Source organism: Carcharodon carcharias, chromosome 4 (genome assembly GCF_017639515.1).
Source record: "Carcharodon carcharias isolate sCarCar2 chromosome 4, sCarCar2.pri, whole genome shotgun sequence".
Taxonomy (NCBI): Eukaryota; Metazoa; Chordata; class Chondrichthyes; order Lamniformes; family Lamnidae; genus Carcharodon; species Carcharodon carcharias.
The window spans coordinates 17,984,343-18,005,535 of NC_054470.1; the positions used below are offsets into that span (position 1 = coordinate 17,984,343).

The following is a 21,193-nucleotide window of genomic DNA, read 5'->3' on the forward strand; positions in this document are numbered from 1 at the left end:
CTCTTTTGCTAAAGCTTCTTTCTTTGTGCTCTGTGCTGCAGAGCTGAGGAAGAACCAATCAGCTTGCAGTGCTCACAGCAGGAGCGAGCCAATAAAGTGGCTCCTTTTGGTTTGGCAGCGCAAAACCCTGAAGGGAAACGCTTAAACAAAGGCTTTCACTGCAGACAAATGTTAAGTGTCTTCACTGGTCTTTCGTCTTCCATAATTTTATTGCAGCAGCTCTGAAAGGACTTGCTTGTCCCTTTCTCATTAAAATTCTAAAGCCCTTTTTAGGCATTTTTAATTATACATTTGTGTTTCGTTCCCCCCCCCCCCGCCCTCTCTCTCTCTCTCTCTGTTGCCACAGCTGCACTGCTGCAGTCAGTTGTGACTGGAACAAGCAATCTCTGGGATGGGTCTAGGGAGAGAGAGAGAGAGAGACAAAAAAAAACCCTCTGGCGATACAAATGCATTAGTGTTGTAAATATTGTTGACATGTTCAAGAATTTAACGCAGCTGAGAGGTCTGCGATACCATAGCTAGTTTTGTGAAAGGAGGAGAAAGGCCAAGTAGTTTGAGATGCCCTAATTTCATAGATTTTCTGGATGGGGGATTTTTTTTTATTGGGGGAGGGACAGTTATAGAAAAGTTGATTACAGACACATAACCGTTGTACGGTGCTATCGTCCATAGTCAGCCTGTGTTGTTTCCTCACCTCGTAAAATGCAGCAGTGTTACTTAGAGATAAGAACACTAGTATGTTTAGGTTCTTCCCCCCCACAGTAGCATTTTGTCAGTTCTTTGGGGAATTAAATTGCAGGATTGTTCTGTTTACAGGCCCTTGGGGACCTGAGCTGCTTCTTTCTATGTGACTGCAGTGTAGGTGAGGTATTTTGTGGTTTTATTCCGTATGGATGAAACACTTGATAACTGAAGGTTATGAAGGTAAACAGTCTGGACTTTGACGTCATGTCCTGATAAGATACAGATTTTCTGCAGATCAGGTTCAAAATATCTCTGCTTTCAAATCAAACGGACAAAAAACATTTAGAGTAAAATTTAAATTAGTTCACATTTCCTTACTGTGTGAGGAGAAATGCTGTACATTGGGTTGTCAGTATTTTGAGTTTATTTTTTAAATGTATTTTCACTCTAAGTGTGAAGGTTTGAAAATACTGATACAAATTCAGTTGATTCTTGAAAGAAATGGAGTTTTTTTCTTCTTTGAAGTGACGCACCTCTCCACCTAAGTTCCTAAGAGAAGAAACCCACAGAGTGGTGAAGGAAATGTGAGAAATAAAGCATAATAAATGATGATGTATAATTCTAATTGAGTAGGCAAATAAAAAAAACCCAGTTACTTGCAGCTTGGTGACAATTGCACATGTAGTGCACCACAATTAAAAATGGCAGGAGGAGGGTAAGGGATTTAATCACCAGCAAACCAACATCACATGTCATTCAGACAATGAAGGCAAGCCAATTCATAGAGAAATAGTTCTAATGGTGGAGCTTATGTTGGGTGCCATATAATCACTCTCTCAGAATTGTGTGTTATGGCGCTCACCACATTCAATTTTAAATTCTTAGTTTGAAAGGGGAGTTATTTTGTTTTGAGTAATGGGCAGCAGTAATTTGTGCAGAAGACGATATCAAATCATTTTACAACTGAGATAATTGCATTGATTGTGGGTGTGAAGAAAACAAACTTTGACAAAAATTCAGACGCGAGGCAGGGAAATGTGAATGAGTGCTTTGAGAAGGAGTTTGACTGACGTAAATCCTTCTGCTAGGGAAAGATTGTGTTGTTGATCCTCCTTCCACCCCCCCCCCCACCCCTTCACCCCACCTCTCAATTCACCAAGCAACCAAAAAGGAAAAGTTCACAGGTTGCTCATGGTCATTTCAGAAAGACCTTTTTAGTTCTGCATACTGGCTCAGTGTGTGCTGGCAGCTTGCCAAGCAAAAGCAATTACGTGTAATAATAGCAAAAATTAAGAGGTGAGTGTTGCCGTTTTACAGCAGGACGTGGCAAGAACCATTTCCTTCTGTCAGCCATATCTCGATTACACACGAAAAAAAACAATTTCCTGTCGGTCTTGACTTGAGGTCAGTGAAGCCAGAAAGAGGAAGAATGCAAAACCACAGTTGCAGAAAACATATGTGTATTAAGTGCATGACAGAAAAGTTAAAAGGACTCCAAATGTATAGGTGATTTATTTGTTATCTCTTTTTTTTTCTTATCTCCTGTAGGTGTTCTGGTGGTAAATGTGACCTGGCGAAATAAAACATACGTTGGGACGCTTTTGGACTGCACAAAACATGACTGGGCGCCTCCAAGGTAACCCCACTTTGGATGCATTTGAAATCCTCCTGTAGACCAGGATAATTGCAGAAAGACTTTTGACTTCTATGTGTAGAATTTTAAATTGTATCAACTTGGAAGAGTTATGTTACAGAAAATACACTAAACAGAAAAACATGCTGGTTGCACCTAGTTGGTATTAGTTTCTGTGGCTTCAATAGAGCATGATACCAAGCATGTGCTTCTGGGGTCACAATAATAAATGCAGATCAGAGAGGCCATTCAGCCCATCTAGCTCATTCTTCCATAGAAACCTGTTGTCAGAACTTGGGTAAAAAGGTGGTGAACAGTAGGATACTGGTGCCTGGTCTTTAAATAAAATCTTGTAAGTGAATACAGTGACACACATTGCATACTGAGTGCCTCCAACAAAAAAAGCTCTTTCAAATATAAAAACACTAATGAGTCTCCAATTAATGTCTCCCACCTGAATACAATTAACACCCAATTGATTTACAATTAACACTGAAAACCACCCCATCACACTACTTTAACTGCTTGCTTGGCCTAAATAGCCAAGTGGTTATGGTACTGGGTTTGGAACCCCAAAATCAAGAGTTCAAATCTCACAATGGCCAACTATGAAACAATGAAACTTCATCTGAAACAGATGGAAACAGGTTTACTCAAAAGAGTATCAAGCGTTCAAATCTCACAATGATAAACAATGTAACTTCATCTGAAACAGATGGAAACGGGTTTGTACTCGAAAGAGTTACTTTAACTGCTTTTTGAGCAATGTGAGAGTTTTGATTTCACTGCCCTACCTGGAAGATCGTTTACAAAGGAGTTCTCCCTGACATCAGTCTTGAACTTGCCATTTCCTAGTCTGTACTTTTGTGTCTCTGCTCTGCAATCCTTCAATTCCTTCAAATTGTGCTCAGGACTCAGGTTTTCTAATCCATTGAGAAAAGGATCTGTAAAAGCCTCTCAATGGTCTTCTCCCACTTTTTCCCATTGAAGGTTGATGAATTCAAGCTGTTCTAAGTTGGCCACATAGCTTATCCCTCTGAGACTGTAGCTTAGCTTTGTGACTCTTCCATTTGAGCCTTAGTGACCAAAAACTAAGTGTGATACTCAGGGTGCAGCCTGACCAAAGTACAATACAGTTCAGCGCGACAGCTTTTGTCTCTGGCTTATACTCTATGAGTTTTGGCTGAACATTCTACTTACATTGTTGTTGTCTGTGGCCCAATCCAAGGTTTCTTACAGTCCCTTCCTTGGCTAGTTCTGCACCATTAATTAAGCATGTATGGCTGCCAGTTTCACAGCAGTTACCAAAGTGTATAATAATTTTTATGTTGTAAGGCAGTCCCGATGTTGAAATTAGACAGGCTCATTTGACATAAGAACTTTACAGATAAGGGGGATCATTGGTCTCTTCAGCCTGGACTGGCTCTGAACCCAGTTCCCAGATTTAAAGAGCTAGAGTGTAGTCCACCACTATTTAGTCTCCCTACCAGGGTTTGACAGAAATTGGTAACCCTTTCGATGGAGGCATTACATTTTTTTAAAAAGCTATAGCGTTATTACAGACCAGCAGTCACAAGATGTGTTTTGCAAGCTATTATGGAAACTTATCTCAAAAATATATGGCATCTTGCTGTCATTTTACGTGGTACTTCTGAGCTCCTTGGTTTAAAATTCTGTCAAAAGTAGCCTTTCTATTTTTTAATAGTCTTCATTTACTGCTGACTGATGCACGCCGTGTACAGTTCAGGCTAATACTAATCTGAATGTTCTTTACGTTCCACAGGTTTTGTGAATCGCCCACAAGTGACGTTGAGATGCGAGCAAGCCGAGGTCGAGGCAAAAGGGCACGGTCTGTTGCTAATGCCCCAATGAACGAAGCCAGTTTTACGGAGTCCAGGGGCGTGCAAAGCAAGAACAGAGGCGGTGCCAATGGAAAAGGGCGCAGAGGAAGTCTTAACTCGAGTGGACGTAGGACGCCCCCTAACTGTACCATGGAGGATGTGAAAACAAGCCCCTCGCCCATCAACAAAAGGAAGAACAAGCCTCCCATGGAGCTGGACCTAAACTCCAGTTCTGAGGACACCAAGTCTGGGAAGAGAGTCCGCACAAATTCTAGAAGCACTCCAACCACCCCGCAGGGGAAGCCTGAGGCTACTTTTGTGGATCAAGGCTGCTCTTCTCCAGTCTTAATTGACTGTCCCCATCCAAACTGTAGTAAGAAGTACAAGCACATCAATGGTTTGCGTTATCACCAGGCTCACGCACACTTGGACCCTGAGAATAAATTGGAATTTGAACCAGACATTGAAGACAAAATGTCAGATTGTGAAGAGGCTTTGAGTAATGTGGCAATTGGTGTTGAGCCTGCTGAAGCAGGAAATGGCACGTTGCTTTCTGGTGGTGGATTGAGTTACGATCAGATAAAAGCACCTCCATCACCTGTTCCTAGCACTCCGGGGACACCAAAGGGCCGCAAAGAGTTGGCTAATAGTACTCAAAGCCCACTAGTCAACTCTAAACCTGGGAAGAATGCTAGTAAAAGGAAAGGTCTTAACAATGACCTGAATAACCTTCCTGTGATATCCAATATGACTGCTGCTTTGGAAAGTTGCTCGGTTCCTGATGGTAGCTCTGCTTCGGAAATGCCCAAACTTGAAGTAGAAGGAGTCATAGATAAGAAAAGCATGGGTGAGAAAGAAAAGGGGAAAAAGAACGGCAATGGAAAAGTAGATAAAACATTATCAAAGCCGAAGACAACAAGACCAATTGCCCCAGCCCCTCCCCCACCACAGTTGATCGCTATTCCCACAGCCACATTCACAACCACTACTGCAGGAACAATACCAGGGCTACCTTCTCTTACTACAACAGTTGTCCAGGCAACACCAAAGAGTCCACCACTGAAACCTATTCAACCAAAGCCAACAATTATGGGAGAGCCTAGTGCGGTAAACCCAGCCCTGTCCTCACTCAAGGATAAAAAGAAGAAAGAGAAGCGAAAGCTGAAAGACAAAGAGGGCAAAGAGACAGTAAGCCCAAAGATGGACTCTAAACTAGGGAAACCTGAGGATTTAAAAGCTTCTGCAAAAGAGCTGACTGCACATTTTTTAAAAGAGCATCTCAATAAGAATGAAGTGCTTGTGAATGGTTTATGTGACTCTCAGGAGAGCAGAATGGCCAGCATAAAAGCTGAGGCTGATAAGGTTTACACGTTCACAGACAATGCACCCAGCCCTTCTATCGGGAGTGCCTGTAGGTTGGAATGCAGCAGTCTGGTTAATGGACAATCTCCCATGACACCATTGCACGTTTTAACACAAAATGGTGGCGATGGGACTGCTACCAAAACAAACAGCCCGGCTTACTCGGACATTTCTGATGCTGCTGACGATGGAGGTTCTGACAGCAGGTCAGAGGGCACAAGGTCAAAGACTAATTCTCCTGCAGATACAATTTCCTCCAAGGAGACTATTGTAAAAGCTCACTCCTCGGCCTCTTCTCAGCCAACACAAAGCAAAGAGACTCATTCACCTTTTTACCATGGTTATGAGCCTTACTATTCCCCTAATTACATGCACCCTAGTCAGGTCAGTAGCACCACAACCGGGAACACTTTTTCATCCCAAAGCATCAAAGTGAAAAAAGAGACAGAGGAAGAGACTGAGAAAAAGGACAAGGTGGAGGTCTTGGATGTCAAAAAAAGTGACACAAATACAGTAAACGTTCAAGCTCAGCACCAATCTGTCATTACACAGAGACACCCAGCACTTGCCCAGTCACTCTATTATGGACAATATGCATACGGTCTATGCTACGTTGACCAGAAGTCAATAATGACAAATCCTTCTTACAGGCAGCAGTATGAAAAATTTTACGAGGAGCAGCGGTTTGCAGAGCAGAAGCTGCAACAGATGGGGAGAGATAGTGAAAGGAAAAATGAAGGGCAGCCAAAGGAATTGGGGAAAGATGAACTAAAGCAGAAAAATATTCCGACTGCTACAATTTCAAAAGCCCCCTCTACCCCGGAGCCAAACAAAAGTAGCACAAAAGCGAAGGATTCTTTCTTGCTGTCAGAATCCTCAAAGCCCGGGACCATGAACAAACCAGATGAGCTTGTAAAATCACACATTCAACCTGTGCAGCAGCAACACATGACAATTGATGGGTTTAAAGCCAAGCAAATGGAAAACCACCAGCTCATCAAGGAGGCAGTGGAAATGAAGTCTGTTATGGACTCTATGAAACAAACAGGAGTAGATCCCACCATACGCTTTAAACAGGTAACTAGATTTTCATTGCTCGTGGGTGGGTGATGATACTGAAGTGCAGCGTGATAATCAATGCCTATGTCACCAATTCTATATTTTCATACTTTTATTAAAAATATATATTACTCTCCCAGTGGCTGGTCGCTAAATGCAATCAGGTTTGAGGTTCTGAGCCCAGCAACAACATTTTATATTAGATTTTATAATGTTTATAAAGTGCCTTTATTGTAGAAAATGCTCCATGACACTTCACAGCGTGATAAGAGAAAATAAACGAAGGAACGGATGTCAAGCCACGATGTGAGGGTTCGGAGAGGTGGCAGAAAGTTTGTTAAGGCAGTTTTTAAAAGGTAGATAGTTAAATGGAGACGCAGAGGGGTTTAAGGAGGAAGTCCTGCAACAAGGGGCGGAAGTTTACCGCCCGCGGGCGAGTGGAGGTGTACCCGACCCGATCGGGCCTCAAGTGCGCGATGTTATCAGGCGAGCGCCCAGACATCATTGCGCACTCGCGCGATATTTCGGTCAGCAGGCACCCCCGAGAATCGGCAGCGGGCCCGCTGACAATTAGGAGGCCGATTTAAGGCCATTCATTAATTGATTAAGAGTGATTTCTCGCTGCCCATCCAAGGTTACAGTTGGCGGGCAGGCAAATCAGCCTGCGCATTTTTGAGGAAACCTCGTCCGTGGGTGGGATGAGGTTTCCAACAGTAATTTTTAAAAAAAAAAACATTTTGAAAGAATTTTTACAATCTGTATGTTCAGAATTTCAAAATCTTTACTTTTGTATTTAAAATTCTTCAGCTCCTTGAGGCAGCTCTCTGCCTTCCTTCAGGGAGCGTTCATCGCGCCCTCCCCCCACAGACTTCATCGCTCGCCCCCTCACCCCGTCAGCGCTGAGCCTCTCGGCGCGGGTTTCACGCTGGCCGGCCGGCCGGCCGTTAATTGGCCAGCCAGCGTGAAATCACGGGCGGCTGACCATTTCCCAGCTGCGCCCGGGCCCACTTTACCACGCCTGCCCGATGACCCGAAAATCCAGCCCACGGGACCAAGGAATCTGAAACCTTTTATCTCAGTGGTGGGGGATGGGTTTATAGGGAAGGGCAGAAGGTTACAGTCCCAATCCGCGTACTGTGCCGTTAACTGAGTTCAGCTTTGATAAGAGGTACTGCAACTGGTATCAACATGTTGAGGAGGAGGAGGAAAAGGACGAGGAAGATGCTCTTTCCGGTCCCGGTTGCTGTGCCGCAACCTCTACTGGAAAGCATGGGCGGAATTTTACAGCACCTCCTGCCGGCGGGATTTTCCAGTCCCGCTGAAGTGAATGGAGTTAAACGGCTCGCTGCATTTTACTGCCCCTCCCCCCCCCCCCCGACTCCTTCCGCGATGTGTGTGACTGGTAGCTAAAAAGAGGTTCAGGCTTGTCCTCAACACCTCCCCCACTGAAGTAAACTACCAACGTTAGAGGCTCTCTAACATTTGATACTTCTGTGGTCTCTCAATTCCACCATCTAAATAATCAAAAAGGCTAATGGAATACTGGCCTTTCTATTCAGAGGGACTAGAAAACCAGGAGGTGAAAGTTATCTCACAGTTATACAGTGCCCTGGTTAGACCAAACCTGGAGGACTGGGAGCAGTTCTGGCACCACACTGTAGAGGTGGAATTTAATGTGGATGACAGGTGCCTCATCCACAACCAGCGAGAGCCACACGTCACCTTTTTTCAGGAAGGCCCGTCACGTTAAGTGCCAGCCAGGCGCTTGACAGGTTAGAGGCGGGCCTTCCCTGGGACCAAGGACCCCAGGGGCAGAAGTCCTGCCCACTGAGAGCTGCCGGCCAATCAGAAGCCAGCAGCTCTCCATTGCTGGGCAGTGTCATCGGGGGAGGCAGCAGCCGCTCTTGCCGGTAACGTACCCCCCACTCAAGGCTGAGGATCACTGAGGAACCCAGGTTTCGGTCGGGTGATGGCAGGAGGGGGTTTTATGGGGAGGAGGGTTATGGCAACCCCGCCCACCACTTCCCAATGCCAGGTTCCCCGTTTGGGCACTGAGTGCCTTTAAATGAGGAACTCCATGGAAAACCGCAGACCCAAAAGGGTTTGCTTTCTGGGCTTTCGGCATGGCGAGTCCCCCACTTGCTGCTGGGTGAATACCAGTGGCAGTGGATGAGGCCTTTAAGTGGGCATTAATTGCCCACTTAAGGGCCTTAATATGCTGGCAGAGAGGGAAGGCCCTCCAGAAGCCTTCCTGCCACAGACTTAATAGGGGCAGAGGTGGGATGGCAGTGTGGTCCCCACCCATCACCCTCCCACCCCACCAACAACCTCGCCCTGGGGGGGGAGGACATTAAATTCCTCCCGAGGATATTTTGGCCTTTGCGGGAGCATAGCGTGGATTTACCAGAATGGACTCCAAGGGTTAAATTGCCCAGAGTGATTATGCAAATTAAGGTTGGATTCCCTGAAATTTAGACGGTTAAGCCGTGATTTGACTGATGTTTTCAAGATTTTTAAGGGGAACAAGATAGGATAGATCAAGAGGAACTGTTTCTGCTGGCGAGGAATTCTAGGACCAGGGGATATGGTGTGAAAATTGGAGCCAGAGCTTTCAGGAGTGAAGTTAGGAAACACATTTGTGATGAAGCTTGGAACTCTCTTTCTGCAAACGACAATTGGTTCTGGATCAATTGCTTTTTTTAAAATATGAGATTGAGAGGTTGTTGTTAACCAAAGTTATGAAGGGATATGGGTACAGGGGTATGGAGTTAGATCAGCCATGATCTCACTGAATGGTGGAACAGGCTCAGCAGGATCAATGGCCAACTCCTGGAAGACCACCTGCATCAGTTGCATTCCAGAATGAATCAGGAAGTTGGGGGTGGGAATATTCTTTGGCGATACTTTTTGGAATGATTGAAAATTTTGTACAAAAGTGTAAAAGTAACGCTAAACAAGTGACAATATATGAAAAACTTTATTGAAGTGCTCATTTTAAACAGCCACCTCACTTTCTAGTCAAAGTAGATCACTTTGAGCTGATAATTGATAATGATTGGATCACCCTTTAGATGTAAAAGAACGTGTAAACTCACACCTTTCATTGCACTTTATGTAGTTTGCAGTTTCAAGATACTTGCAGAAAGTTTATATTTCGTATAAAATTATGTCCATGGCACCTTTAAGGTATACATTGAGCAGAGGAGCTAGTTATTAAGACTGAAATTGGATTGTCCTTGATTCTATTTTGCATAGAAGAAAAAAATTATAATTGGAAAAAATCTTTTCAGATTCCATTTTGCATAGAGATCTTTGAGAGATTAGTTCGAAGTGTATCCCCTGATAATTCCTATGAGGTGCAAAGTCCTCGGGCAGAATCTTGTTGAGGCGCTGGGGGCCTTGCTCCCTGGAGAGCTGGCGAGAGACCGTCACTGCCTCTTTTCGGTAAGGCCCACCAAACCACAAGTCATTCAGGCAGTGGCGAGACCAACTGTGGGCCTTCGCCTGGGGTCAAGGCCCTAGAGGTGGAAGTCTCGCCCGCTGAGAGCTGCCGACCAGTCAGAGGCCATGGCTGCTGCTGGAAGGCGGGCCATTGGAATCTCAGGCTTGTGGAGCAACCCAGGCCACAGGAAAGTAATGGGAGAGGGAGGTTCTGGTGGGGTGGGAGTCTCCAGGCAGAGGGGTGCATTGGGGAGGGGGCAGCAATGGTGGGGGCTGGCTCTCAGTGGCCTCCCCGCACCCCCCGGGACTTCCTGATGCCCAGGCTGAGTGTGGCTTTGATTTTGGGATTCCCCTGTAGGAGGTGACAAGTGGTCCTCACAATTTTAGCTGTCGTGCACACCGCATGGCAAAAAGCTCGCCTGCACCAGGGTTAATACTAACAGTGGCAGGATGAGGACCTTAAGTGGTCATTCATTGACCACTTAAGGCCTCAATTAGTAGCGGGGCGGGAAGGTCGGCCTGTGGCCTTCCCTTAATTCTGGTAGAGATAGGAAGCTGGCGGGGTTCAGTTATGCCACCGATTTGCCTAATTAACGCTCTTCCAAGCTCACTACCAGAGTGCAAAAGATTCATACCTTTTGATTGCATCATACTTAGAAATGAATACAAACACTGCACAATTGCAAGACAATTGTATCAAAAAATCCGTTTAATATATTAATATATGTGTGTGTGTGTGTGAGAGAGAATTAATAGCACATAATTTTACTGCACGCATTTTGAGGTGCTGGAATACGAAATCTAAGTAACTTGTTCTATGGTCTCCCACAGGAGCCAGATACCCGGGCGTGGCACCATTATGTTTACCAGCCAAAGTATATGGAACAGCAAAAGATGGACGATTTTGAACGAGAGAAAAAGCAGAAGGAAGACAGTCCAATGAAGGCATCCAGCAAAGAGGGAAATGTATCTAATATTCCCATGGCAGTAACTAATATAAAAGAAGAGCCCAAAGATGCCAAACGGGCTGAGTCCCAGTCTCTGTCGGTGGAGGACCATAAAAGTAAAGCTGATGATCGTAAGACTCCTGTCATTGCGAAGGAATCGCGAGGAGCTCGTGTTGCTGTCTCATCACCAATGAATCAGCATCAATCTTACATTCAGTACCTGCACGCTTATAATCCTTATTCACAAATGTATGACCCAGCCTACCGAGCAGTGTCTCCAGTGCTAATGCATAGCTACCCAGGTAGGTCATTCTGATGTGTGGGTGTGTGTGTGTGGGTGTGTGTGTGTGGGTGTGGTGTGTGGGTGTGTGTGTGGGTGTGTGTAGGTGCATAAGAGAGCAATCAAAGATACTAAAAGAAGTTTTGAGCTACAATAGTTGAGGTCATGCGACATTCGTTTTGAATGTGGAAAGACTGGTATGGAGGTAGAGAAGAGAGAAAAAAGATTCAGTAGCTTTTTCGCTCTCTGGTGTAAAGTATTCTGTTTCTAGGTATTAAATAGAGAAACATGGATGACTGAAATTGTATGATTATTGTCTGTCCTGATTTTAAAGAAAAACCCTAAACAGTCTGATGGTTAGATGATAATTGCATTGTACTGTGTATAAATGAGAAATTCAAACCAGGAAGATCCTGTGCCGGGTCCCAGTCAGCACTGAGCTAGGCAGATCTCAGCCAGGTAAAAGTGGGGGTGCTGCAACTAGCCTTGCTCTTCCTGGACTGGGGAGAGGAAAACTTAGTGATGACTGAGGCTACCAGACACTGTCCATTGACTCCGGCTGGCAAGGGTGCAGGTATGGATTTTGAGTGTAGACAGGATTGCACTGTGCTTTGACGCCTTCACAGTCAACAGCCAGCTGATGCTTGCTCTCATGGCTCGTTTGATGGTCATTTGGCCAAAGCACTGGTGGGCTGCCAGATCCTGGGGTCATGTACATTAAGATGAGACAGCAGCTTCAGCAGAGATCAGTTGAAAAAGAAACAGTCTAGAAATGAGAGAGTGTTGCATACAAATGCAAAATATAGCCCTGGATTTCATAAAGAAAGACCCAGTAAAGTCTCCGGACAATTCATTGATTTATATGCATGACACATGACATGAAATCTTCTTGTTGGTAGCATCCAGAACAGGAAGTTCTTGGAAACTTAAAAAGGACTTCAACCATGTTTTTTTTAATCAATCCATAGGAGCATATCTCTCTCCAGGGTTTCACTACCCTGTCTATGGGAAGATGTCCAGCCGAGAGGAGACGGAGAAATCAAGCACAAGTCCCAATGTAAACACTAAACCAGCGGCTGAATCCAAGGCACTCGACCTGCTTCAGCAGCATGCCAATCAGTACCGCAGCAAGTCTCCTGGGGTGAGTATGGTGACCGTAGCTCTGCCAAGATTATTCAAGCTTGGGAAGCAGCGCAGTCCAAAGGCTTGCAGCATCATAAAAAATCAGCAGTGCAATAAACCTTGATATAAATCTAGTAATTTATGATTTGCTTTGACAATGTGTCCTGCGTGATGTACCACGTTTGTAAAAACTTGCAGATAAAGAGATGTCCATAGTGAGCACGTGAAATGAAATCTGAACTAGCCACTATAAATTATCGACACGTGGCTTTTCTTTTTGTTCCTAATTTGTTTTTGGCATGTTTACCCACACTTTTGGGCAGTGGTTGTTGATGAATATATTTTCAAATGTTGAAGAAACGTCCATATTGGCAGATAACTGAGCCGCAAATTGATTGGTTTCCTCGGTTCATTTCTGTTTCAGGTTTTAGCATTGCTAAGCGATTTTGAAATATCGGGGATCCCCTACTGGGAACACCAACCTTTTGTACAGTAAATCATTGCCACATGCTCCATAAATAAATGCCTCCTTTTATCTCTTTATGGTTTTGTTAAGAGAAAAAAAAACACGGTTTTCTGTTTCCTTTTCAAGTTCGTTCCTGCTGTATTGGTACATGTGTAGAATATTAAGTGGTGCATCTTAATTGATGCATATGAGCTAAATATTTGGTGCAATGAGTCGGAGACGGTAATTTATATTGTAATTAGTCTAATTCTGCAGAACTACACTTTTTCTGAAACGTTGCAATTTTTTTTTTTCATCTGTAGCCCGCTGACAAGGCACCACCTGAACGTGAAAGAGAAGCTGAGCGAGAGCGAGAAAGAGAACGTCATTCACCTTTTGCACAGCGGCATGTACACACCCACCACCACACGCATGTTGGGATGGGCTATCCACTAATACCTGGCCAATATGACCCATATCAAGGTACTAACCTGATTGAGCTGTTGTGTTTGTTTTTTCCATTTGTTAGGGATGAGCGTTGCACAGGAAAAGTTGAAACGCGCTGTTAATTAACGTACCCCTTTCACTTCCACCTCCATTTTGTACCCGTCGACTATCAGTTTTTCTGTTACCTTGATAATAATAAGAAATAATTAACATCTATTCCTCCCAACAATTTTTTTTCTGTAGCGTTTTGGTGCACGTTGTACTTATGGGACAGAGGGGGAGAGACGTGGGTTTCGGTGCCGAACTGCACCGAGTTTCTGTTCTCCGCTGTCCTATTTTCTGAAGCACCAGGGAGGGGGAGGGCAAGCTCACTCCAGGGCACTTAGAAAACATTTAAAATTGCACTTTTAGTATTTTACATCTTGGGTATTTGATAGTTTAAACTTCCAGTGAGCCAAATTGGCGAGTGAAAACACTTGGTTTACTTTCAGTTTGGCTTAGACTTCAAAATAATTCAAAAGGTGTTATGCTCCCTGATGATTCAGTGCATTTCTGCCTCTCTTAGCTGAGCCACATGAACATGGGCCTAGGTTGGATTTCTGATCTGTGCTGAGTTAGCAGTACTTAGCTGGCTTGGCAGTTGGCGTGCTATAGTTAGTCTCAAGTCCCCACGTTTATAAAGAGGAAAATCTCTAAAACACAGCCCACACTGGAACGGTACCTGTCTGGTGAATAGAGAATTAGAACATGACAACGTGCTGTACTGTTAAATGGGCTGCTGCCTTTCACTGTCTAGGCTAATATATGAATAGTGACATTGTACTGGGGAATGACCAGTAGCAATGATAAAGTACTCCAGAAAGGAGTCATCCTCTTCAGGAGACAAAGTACAGGGGAGAAATTGATGAGATAAAGTATGAAAGATGAGCAACAATATAACTTGGAACTGGTGTAACATAGACACTGCAGCCATGACTTTAAAACCTGGAGCATGTCACTTAAAGGCACATTTTCCCAATGCGGTCAGCTAATTTGGAATCTCATTTGCCAAGACCACGTGTCATGAAACCTTGTGAATAAATTGTCACTTTCCATCTGTGGCTATCGACTCATGGTGAATCTACGTCGGACGCAAAATGGAAAATGTACCTTTTTTATGATCCCAAGTAATAGAAGTCAGTGACACCACACCCGCTTTTCCTTTAACAGATGCAATTAAACACCGTGGTTCAATCCCAGCAAATCCTCAAACAGAACTCCATTTTTTTAGGCTTTTAAGTTTTTTTCAGTTCCTGTCATTTCTAGCTGTAATATTTGGGATATGTTGGCTACGTGTTGCACTAATTGTAAATCGTGCCCTTCTGCTTGTGTTACATCCTTTTTTAGGGCTGGCATCTGCTGCCATTGCTGCCGGTCAGCAGGTAGCTGCACAGGCTTCTGCATCTGCCATTTTCCCTGCTCAGAGGAGGTGAGGTACAGCTTTAAAAAAAAAAATATTGCGTGTGAAATTATTAGAAGTACTGGTGTGGGAATGTGGATGTTGCGAATATTTGTGGCGGGGTCCACGTTTCTGCACCCCGTTGCCATGTTGCTGGCTGCTGAGGTTTTACGGGCTGGATTTTGCCGTCGGCGAGCGGGGGGTTGGGGGGGGGGGGTCCACCCGCCGACGGCAAAATGACGCGGGGCGAGGCCATTGACGTGCGGATCGTTAAAACAGTTAAAGGACCTGCCCGTCCGCGGACAGGCCAGGACCCCTGGCGAGCTTCTGATAATACAGGGGGCTGGATTTTCTGGGTGACGTGCGGGTGACGGAGCCCACACATGGGGCGAGCGTCCCCGCGCGGCATCACGATATTTAGGTGGGCGGGCGCGCTATGAAACGCGATGCGCGCCCGACATTAATGGAAAGGCCTTGTTAAGGCCCTTAACTCGCCAATCGATGCCGATTTTGAGGGGCCCATGTGATCTTCGGCTCGGCGCATTGGCCCATCGTGCAGGCGGGTAACTGATTTTTTAACAAAACTCATCCACGGGCGGGATATATGGGCTCTGAGGGGTTGTTCATGTTTTTTCTGTAGTATTTAATGCAGAAAGTGTTTTAAACTTGCCTGTGTGATTGTTAGTAGTTCACATCGAATTCCAGCAGCTTTCTCTGTACTTTGAACCTTCAGGTCAGCACTCTGCAGCCAGTAATCTTTATCGGGCCTGCAGCTTTCCAGAGGCCTCCATTTAGCCTGGGGGGTATGGGTTCTGACATCTCCACTGGAGGCAGCTCCTCTGAGGAGGAAGGGAGGGATAGAATGAGGAGGAGGCCAGGACTGGACAATCAGCCTTCAGGGGAGCCATCTTTGGGAGGCCAGGTGCAGGCACAAGGGTCTCAGGGCCAAGAGGTTGTCCAAGGTGGAAAGGGCCACAGAAGATGCCACTATCCTGCTGCTAGGGTATACAGGCGGCAAAGCAGCTACCTCAATATGACTGAGGTGCAGTGCCGAAGGAGGCTCCGACTGTCAAGGGAGACAGTGAACTATATCTGTCAGATGATCGGCCCTGAGATCTCCCCTAACTGTGTGGGTGGACACCCCATGCCAGCGGCTCTGAAGCTCACAGTTGCCCTCCACTTCTATGCATCTGGCTCCTTCCAGGGCTCAGTGGGTGATCTTTGCTGTGTCTCCCAATCAACTGTCCACACTTGTGTCAAGCAGGTGATAGACGCTCTGTTCAGACGGGCATTGACCTTCATCCACTTCCGCTGCGACCAGGCAAGCCAGACACAGTGAGCCAGAGACTTTGCGGCTAGTGCTGGCTTCCCCCATGTCCAGGGTGCTATAGACTGTACACATGTGGCCATCAAGGCACCAGCAGGTGAGCCCGGTGCGTTTGTCAACAGGAAGTGATTCCACTCCATGAACATGCAGATAGTGTGTGATCACAGAAGCCAGATTCTACAAGTCTGTGCAAGGTACCCAGGCAGGTCCCACGACGCCTACATCCTCAGAAACTCCCAGGTGCTGGGGCTCTTCAGTGCTCTGGCTCGGCTGGATGGATGGCTGCTGGGTGACAAGGGCTATCCCCTCAGAAGGTGGCTCATGACGCCTCTCCGCCATCCAATATCAGAAGCTGAGGAGAACTACAGTAGGAGACACGGCACCACAAGGGCTGTGGTGGAGAGAGCCATCGGTCTTCTCAAGATGCGCTTCTGTTGCCTGGACTGCTCAGGGGGCGCACTCCAGTACCCCCCAGATCGTGTGTCTGTGATAGTGGTAGCATGCTGCACTCTCCACAATCTTGCGCTGGAAAGGGGGGATGCAGTTGATGATGAAGACCTTGATGTCCTGGATGAGGCTGCACATGATGAATCCAGCAGTGGCTCAGAGGATGAGGAAGCACAGGGTGATGATGAGGGGCAGCACGCTGACCCACTACTACACCAAGGAGGCAGAGACATCCGGGACACTTTATTCCAATGAACCTTCAGCTAGCTCCGCACACATTGATCAGCAGGACCAGCATTGCCTGGCGCTTCCACACGTGGCACTTAGGTGCTACATCTTCCACCTCATCAGCTGCAACTAAGGGCTCAGTACAGAAACATCAATGTCCACTCAAACACTCATGAGTTGTCTGTGAAACATACAAATGAAGCACAAAGGAAACACCCTCAGCCATGGTCAGAAAGGTGGACTTTATTCCGACCAAAATAAAGCACAAACTTTGCTCTGACATACATATGTATATTTTCCCTAATCTAAGGCCAACACAAAATCACCAGTGACTTATCCGTGGAGTGCCCAATGTGCCTTATGCTTACATTTGTGGGTGCTATGTCTAAGTGCCGCCCCATCGGTTGGAGTGGCTTGAGAGACAGCTGCTGACTCTGCTGTCCTGTTGGCCTCAATGACCTTGGCGGGCATCCTCTGGCCCATGGAGCCTGTGATGGCCCCGCCTGGGAGGGAGTGGCCAGTTCCCGAACTGGCACCTCCCCAGTTGTCGCAACCTCAACGGATGCAACAGTCACTGGCAGAGGGGCGGAGGAGCTGCTGCCCTCATCCGGAGCGCCCTGAGAGGAGCTCGCAGCGAGGACAGGTAGCTGCTGCGCTGACATGAGATCACATTGGATTTCCCTGCTCACCACAGATGGATGGGCACCGAGCTGCAACACTTGGTGCCCAGAACATCTCCCACATTGTGAATGACCTCCTGTGGCCATTAGCACTGTGAGGGCTTGCAGGTCAGAGCGTAACCCAATCGGAAGAGTCTCAACCTGACTGAAGCCCCTCTCCATGAGAATCGGCAATCTCTCAGTGGAGGAAGCCTGAAGCTCTGTCCTGAGGTTCATGCCTTCACTGACACTCTGCCTGGATTCCTCCACCACAGAGACCAAGTGAAGCACACTCTCATGCAACCTTGCCAAATGCTCCTGTGCACCCTGCCGCTTGTCCTGCAGCTGCTGCATTGGTGACATCTCCAGAGGCACATCATCACTGCCGGACTCAGCATGTGCCTGGTCCCCTGCAGTCCTCCGGCTGCTGGCGCCATCGGCACTCTCTGTCCGTACCATCTCCTCCAGCGATTGTGAAGTGCCCTCTCCACTGTGTCCCGGAACACTAGCCGGCGTTATATTCCCCACCGCTGTGTTTATCACCGTGCTGGTGCCTGGCTGGCTGAAATGATGTGCCGCAAGTTGCAAGTCTTGGCCGTCAGGTGTGGAGGGGTGGGGCTCTGGTGGGGCAGCCGTGCGGTGGTGATGCTGAAATTAACAACAAGGACAGCGCATCAGTTAGCATTGAGTCAGTAACACCATTCATCCCTTTCCCTCCCAGCCTCATAAGTCACTCACCCTTCAGAACCTAAGGAGACGAACATTGGTGGGGTGGTAAATAGTCAAGAGGAGGCCCAAACATTACACAGGGCAACATTTACCCTTGGCGCAGGGATGACTAACGTGGGTGGCATTTATTTTAAGTTGAGCGCCGTGAGGTTGACAGGTGAGGTGCTGAGGACCTTTTGGACAGCGTAATGTGGGACGCACTGGCTGAAAGGGTGGTGGAGGTACAAACCTTCCTAAGATGCAAAAAGTCTTTGGATGTGCAGCAGCGATGCCCTGGTAGGCCATGGGGATAGTGGTCACAAATGGGATAAGGGTGGGGTGTGCTCAGAGGCTAAGGCTACCTGCTGGGTCAAATGGCCAAGGCCAACATGGTTCGATTTTCCCGTTGTAAACGGGAGTCGCAAACCCGCTGGGCGGGCCCTAATTGGCTGAGTCGGTCAGGCCCGCCCACCCGTTAAGGGCAAAATTCAGCCCATGAAACCTCCTCCACAGGTGGGATGAGGTTTCATGCAGGGTTTTTAAAAAAAAAACTTCAATAAAGATTTAGTGAAATTTATTAACATGTCCCATCTCGTGTGACATTGTCACGTGAGGGGGACATGTTAAGGATTTTTTAATTTTTCTATTTTTAATTTTTGCACAAGTGCAGGCAATCTCCCCGAGGCAGCACTTAGCCTCAGGAAGCTGTGCGCTGTTTCATACGCATGCACGAAAGAGCGCACTCTCGCGTTAGGGGAATCCCCGCCAGCACAGGGAGCGCATTAGCGCTTCCCGCCGGATGTCACTCTGGGTGGGCCTTAATTGGCCCGCCCACTTAAAATGGCGGCGGGACCCGCTTCTCTGGCGGGGATTGCGTCACGCCCGCCTGCCTGGTAAGCAGAAAATTCTGCCCCCGAGAAAGAATTGGGTTCGGGTGCGGTTTCCATTTCACCTCATCTTCAGATGTTCATAAATAAAAATCAATCAGTTGGTCAGGAAACCAGAGAGGGGCCAGTTCCTGTGATCAGGTCATTCGTTGCTTTTTATGAAAGCTTGCTGTGCCAACTTCGAATTTGATAGAAAAAGCACTTTATAAAATAGTTTTTATTGGTCTTTTTAAAAGAAAATAACTCTTTTACCACTTTTCACTCCCCTGCGACTCCTTTTTCCTAAAGACTCCCTGATGGCCCACAGTTCCTTGACCACAAAAAATCCTCCATTGTCTTAGTCAAGTGGCCATTATTCACTTACAAACGTGAATAGCTGTTTAACCACAGCTGGACCTCAGCCTGTCCTTGTGCATTATCTACACGTGTGTTATTTTGGCAGGGTTCACTGGGCAACGATTACGACCCACAATCCTGGCTGACTCTTCTTTCCTTAACCCAGGGGTAGTGAGGCTGATTAGCACCTCTGTGGCTACTTTTGCCAAGGACAGCTATTGGCACAGACTGGGAAAGTGAACCTGGGATTTGTGTAGCTTTGTTAGTTACTGGATAAACATGCTGTCACATCCCCAGAAGCTATGTAATCCTTTCTAACATCTTGTTTTGTTTTATTGCAGGGAGTGATGGCATCATGAGTGTATATTGAATCATAGTCATGTGACTGGATCACATGAAGAAGAGGTTTATACAGACATCAGTTCCATGGTGTTGATTTCAAATGCCTTGATGTCAGGCAAAACCAGTCATTTCATATTTGTAAATTGCAAATTTTATAACTGAGTTACAAATGTTGCTGTAATTAAACTTTTGTTGAAATATATTCTTTTTGTTTATTGATTTTTTTTGTATTGGTAACCAGGCTCACAAAAGCAGGGTCGATTATTGTTGGCAGTGTCACAGTACTTTGCCATTTCCTGAAAGTGTCAGCAACAAAAGAAGACAATTGCTTGGTTTTGTAGAGCATACTGTTCTGGGTAGATGTTCCCTTGAACCGAGTGTGGCATTTAGACCCTTGGAGAGGCTGACTGTGGCAGTGTTTACGTGTACTTGGTGGCTCCTTGAAAACACTTAGACACTATTTAAATGCATCTGTGTGCTAACTGTATTCACATGTCCACTGCATTGTTGTTTATTGTGAAGATTATACATGCAGAGGACTCTGAGGGTTGTAAGAACGCCCATTGTGATTGTGTGTGTGTGTGTGTGTGTGTGTGTGTGTGTATATAATGTACAGGTTTGAAATGGAAAATAATGAGCATCTGTGAATATAAAATGTCTTTATGATATTGAATGGCTGATTACCCCATAGCCTACATAACCCCTTCCACCCACCCATACAACAAGACATCTGTGATTGTTTATTACTTGAACTAGTTCAGCAGTTTTAAATGTTTACAATTATCCAGATTTAGGAAGAACTTGTGCAGTTGCCTGGTTACTTGTTTTATGCTGTAATCTAGTTTATTTTATGTAAAATGTATATTGAATGCTTTCATTTTTTATACTTGCCTTAAATAATTCGGCAATCAGAATAAAAAAAAATGTTTTTGTATTTGTGTTGTCGAGTCTTTTATTATGCTATATTTTGATGTTATAGTAGCATTATTGTTGGCTTTTGCAGAATGCAAATCTTTGTTTGCACTTGCAGCTGGAGTGACCCTGATAGTTGGTGTTCAGTTTCATGTCCATAATTTGCAGCATTTCTTTAATGCTATTGCAAGCTAATATGCTGGAGACATTCCAATGCAGCCAGCACGTTGCTCAGGTTAGTCAGCAGCACCATGAAGTTGCCCTGTCACATCACTGTCGCCTTGTTGCCTAGAGGTGAATTGTGTGAGGCATCAAAGGTGAAATCCAGTGTTATCCTAGGTCTTGTTTGCACAGCAGTGATGTTAATACCACACCCATGAGTGAAGTTGATGAGAATTGTATCAAAGCAAGACCAGTGGTGGGGGGGGGTTACCAGCTGAATACCATGGAAACAGGCACTGTAGACCAAGCCTGTCTCATCTTTGGTATTATATAAAATTGTAGTCTTTGTTTAATCTGTGGCCAAAGAATTTTAAACTAATTGTATTTACAGAAATCAATGCAATATTATTTTCTAAACCCTGCATGTGTTCAAATGTGCCTTCTGATGTATCATGTAGATTGGAAAAAACTGTGACAAGAACCCTC

The 21,193-nt window shown here is 45.8% G+C and overlaps 1 protein-coding gene and 1 long non-coding RNA gene across 7 annotated transcripts in view; one reads left to right on the forward strand and one right to left on the reverse strand.

Annotated features, from left to right (window-relative positions):
- The window catches only part of LOC121277110, a 35,321-nt gene extending 31,718 nt beyond the window's left edge, over window positions 1-3,603 (reverse strand). The window contains exon 1 of the long non-coding RNA XR_005942810.1: window positions 3,518-3,603. This is a non-coding gene — a long non-coding RNA (uncharacterized LOC121277110). The remainder of the gene's footprint in view (window positions 1-3,517) is intronic.
- Window positions 1-20,567, forward strand: part of znf608 (zinc finger protein 608) — a 100,269-nt gene extending 79,702 nt beyond the window's left edge. For 4 of the 6 annotated variants that reach the window (XM_041186128.1, XM_041186129.1, XM_041186127.1 and 1 more), the window contains 7 exons: window positions 2,233-2,320; window positions 4,101-6,597; window positions 10,852-11,269; window positions 12,216-12,388; window positions 13,138-13,297; window positions 14,648-14,729; window positions 19,633-20,567. In XM_041186128.1, coding sequence (XP_041042062.1) covers window positions 2,233-2,320; window positions 4,101-6,597; window positions 10,852-11,269; window positions 12,216-12,388; window positions 13,138-13,297; window positions 14,648-14,729; window positions 19,633-19,639 — 3,425 coding nt within the window. In that variant the 3' untranslated portion in view covers window positions 19,640-20,567. Of the gene's footprint in view, window positions 1-2,232; window positions 2,321-4,100; window positions 6,598-10,851; window positions 11,270-12,215; window positions 12,389-13,137; window positions 13,298-14,647; window positions 14,734-19,632 lie in introns of those variants that run through there. The other 2 variants (XM_041186130.1, XM_041186132.1) reach the window with 1 other exon arrangement.
- Window positions 20,568-21,193: the final 626 nt, after the last annotated feature.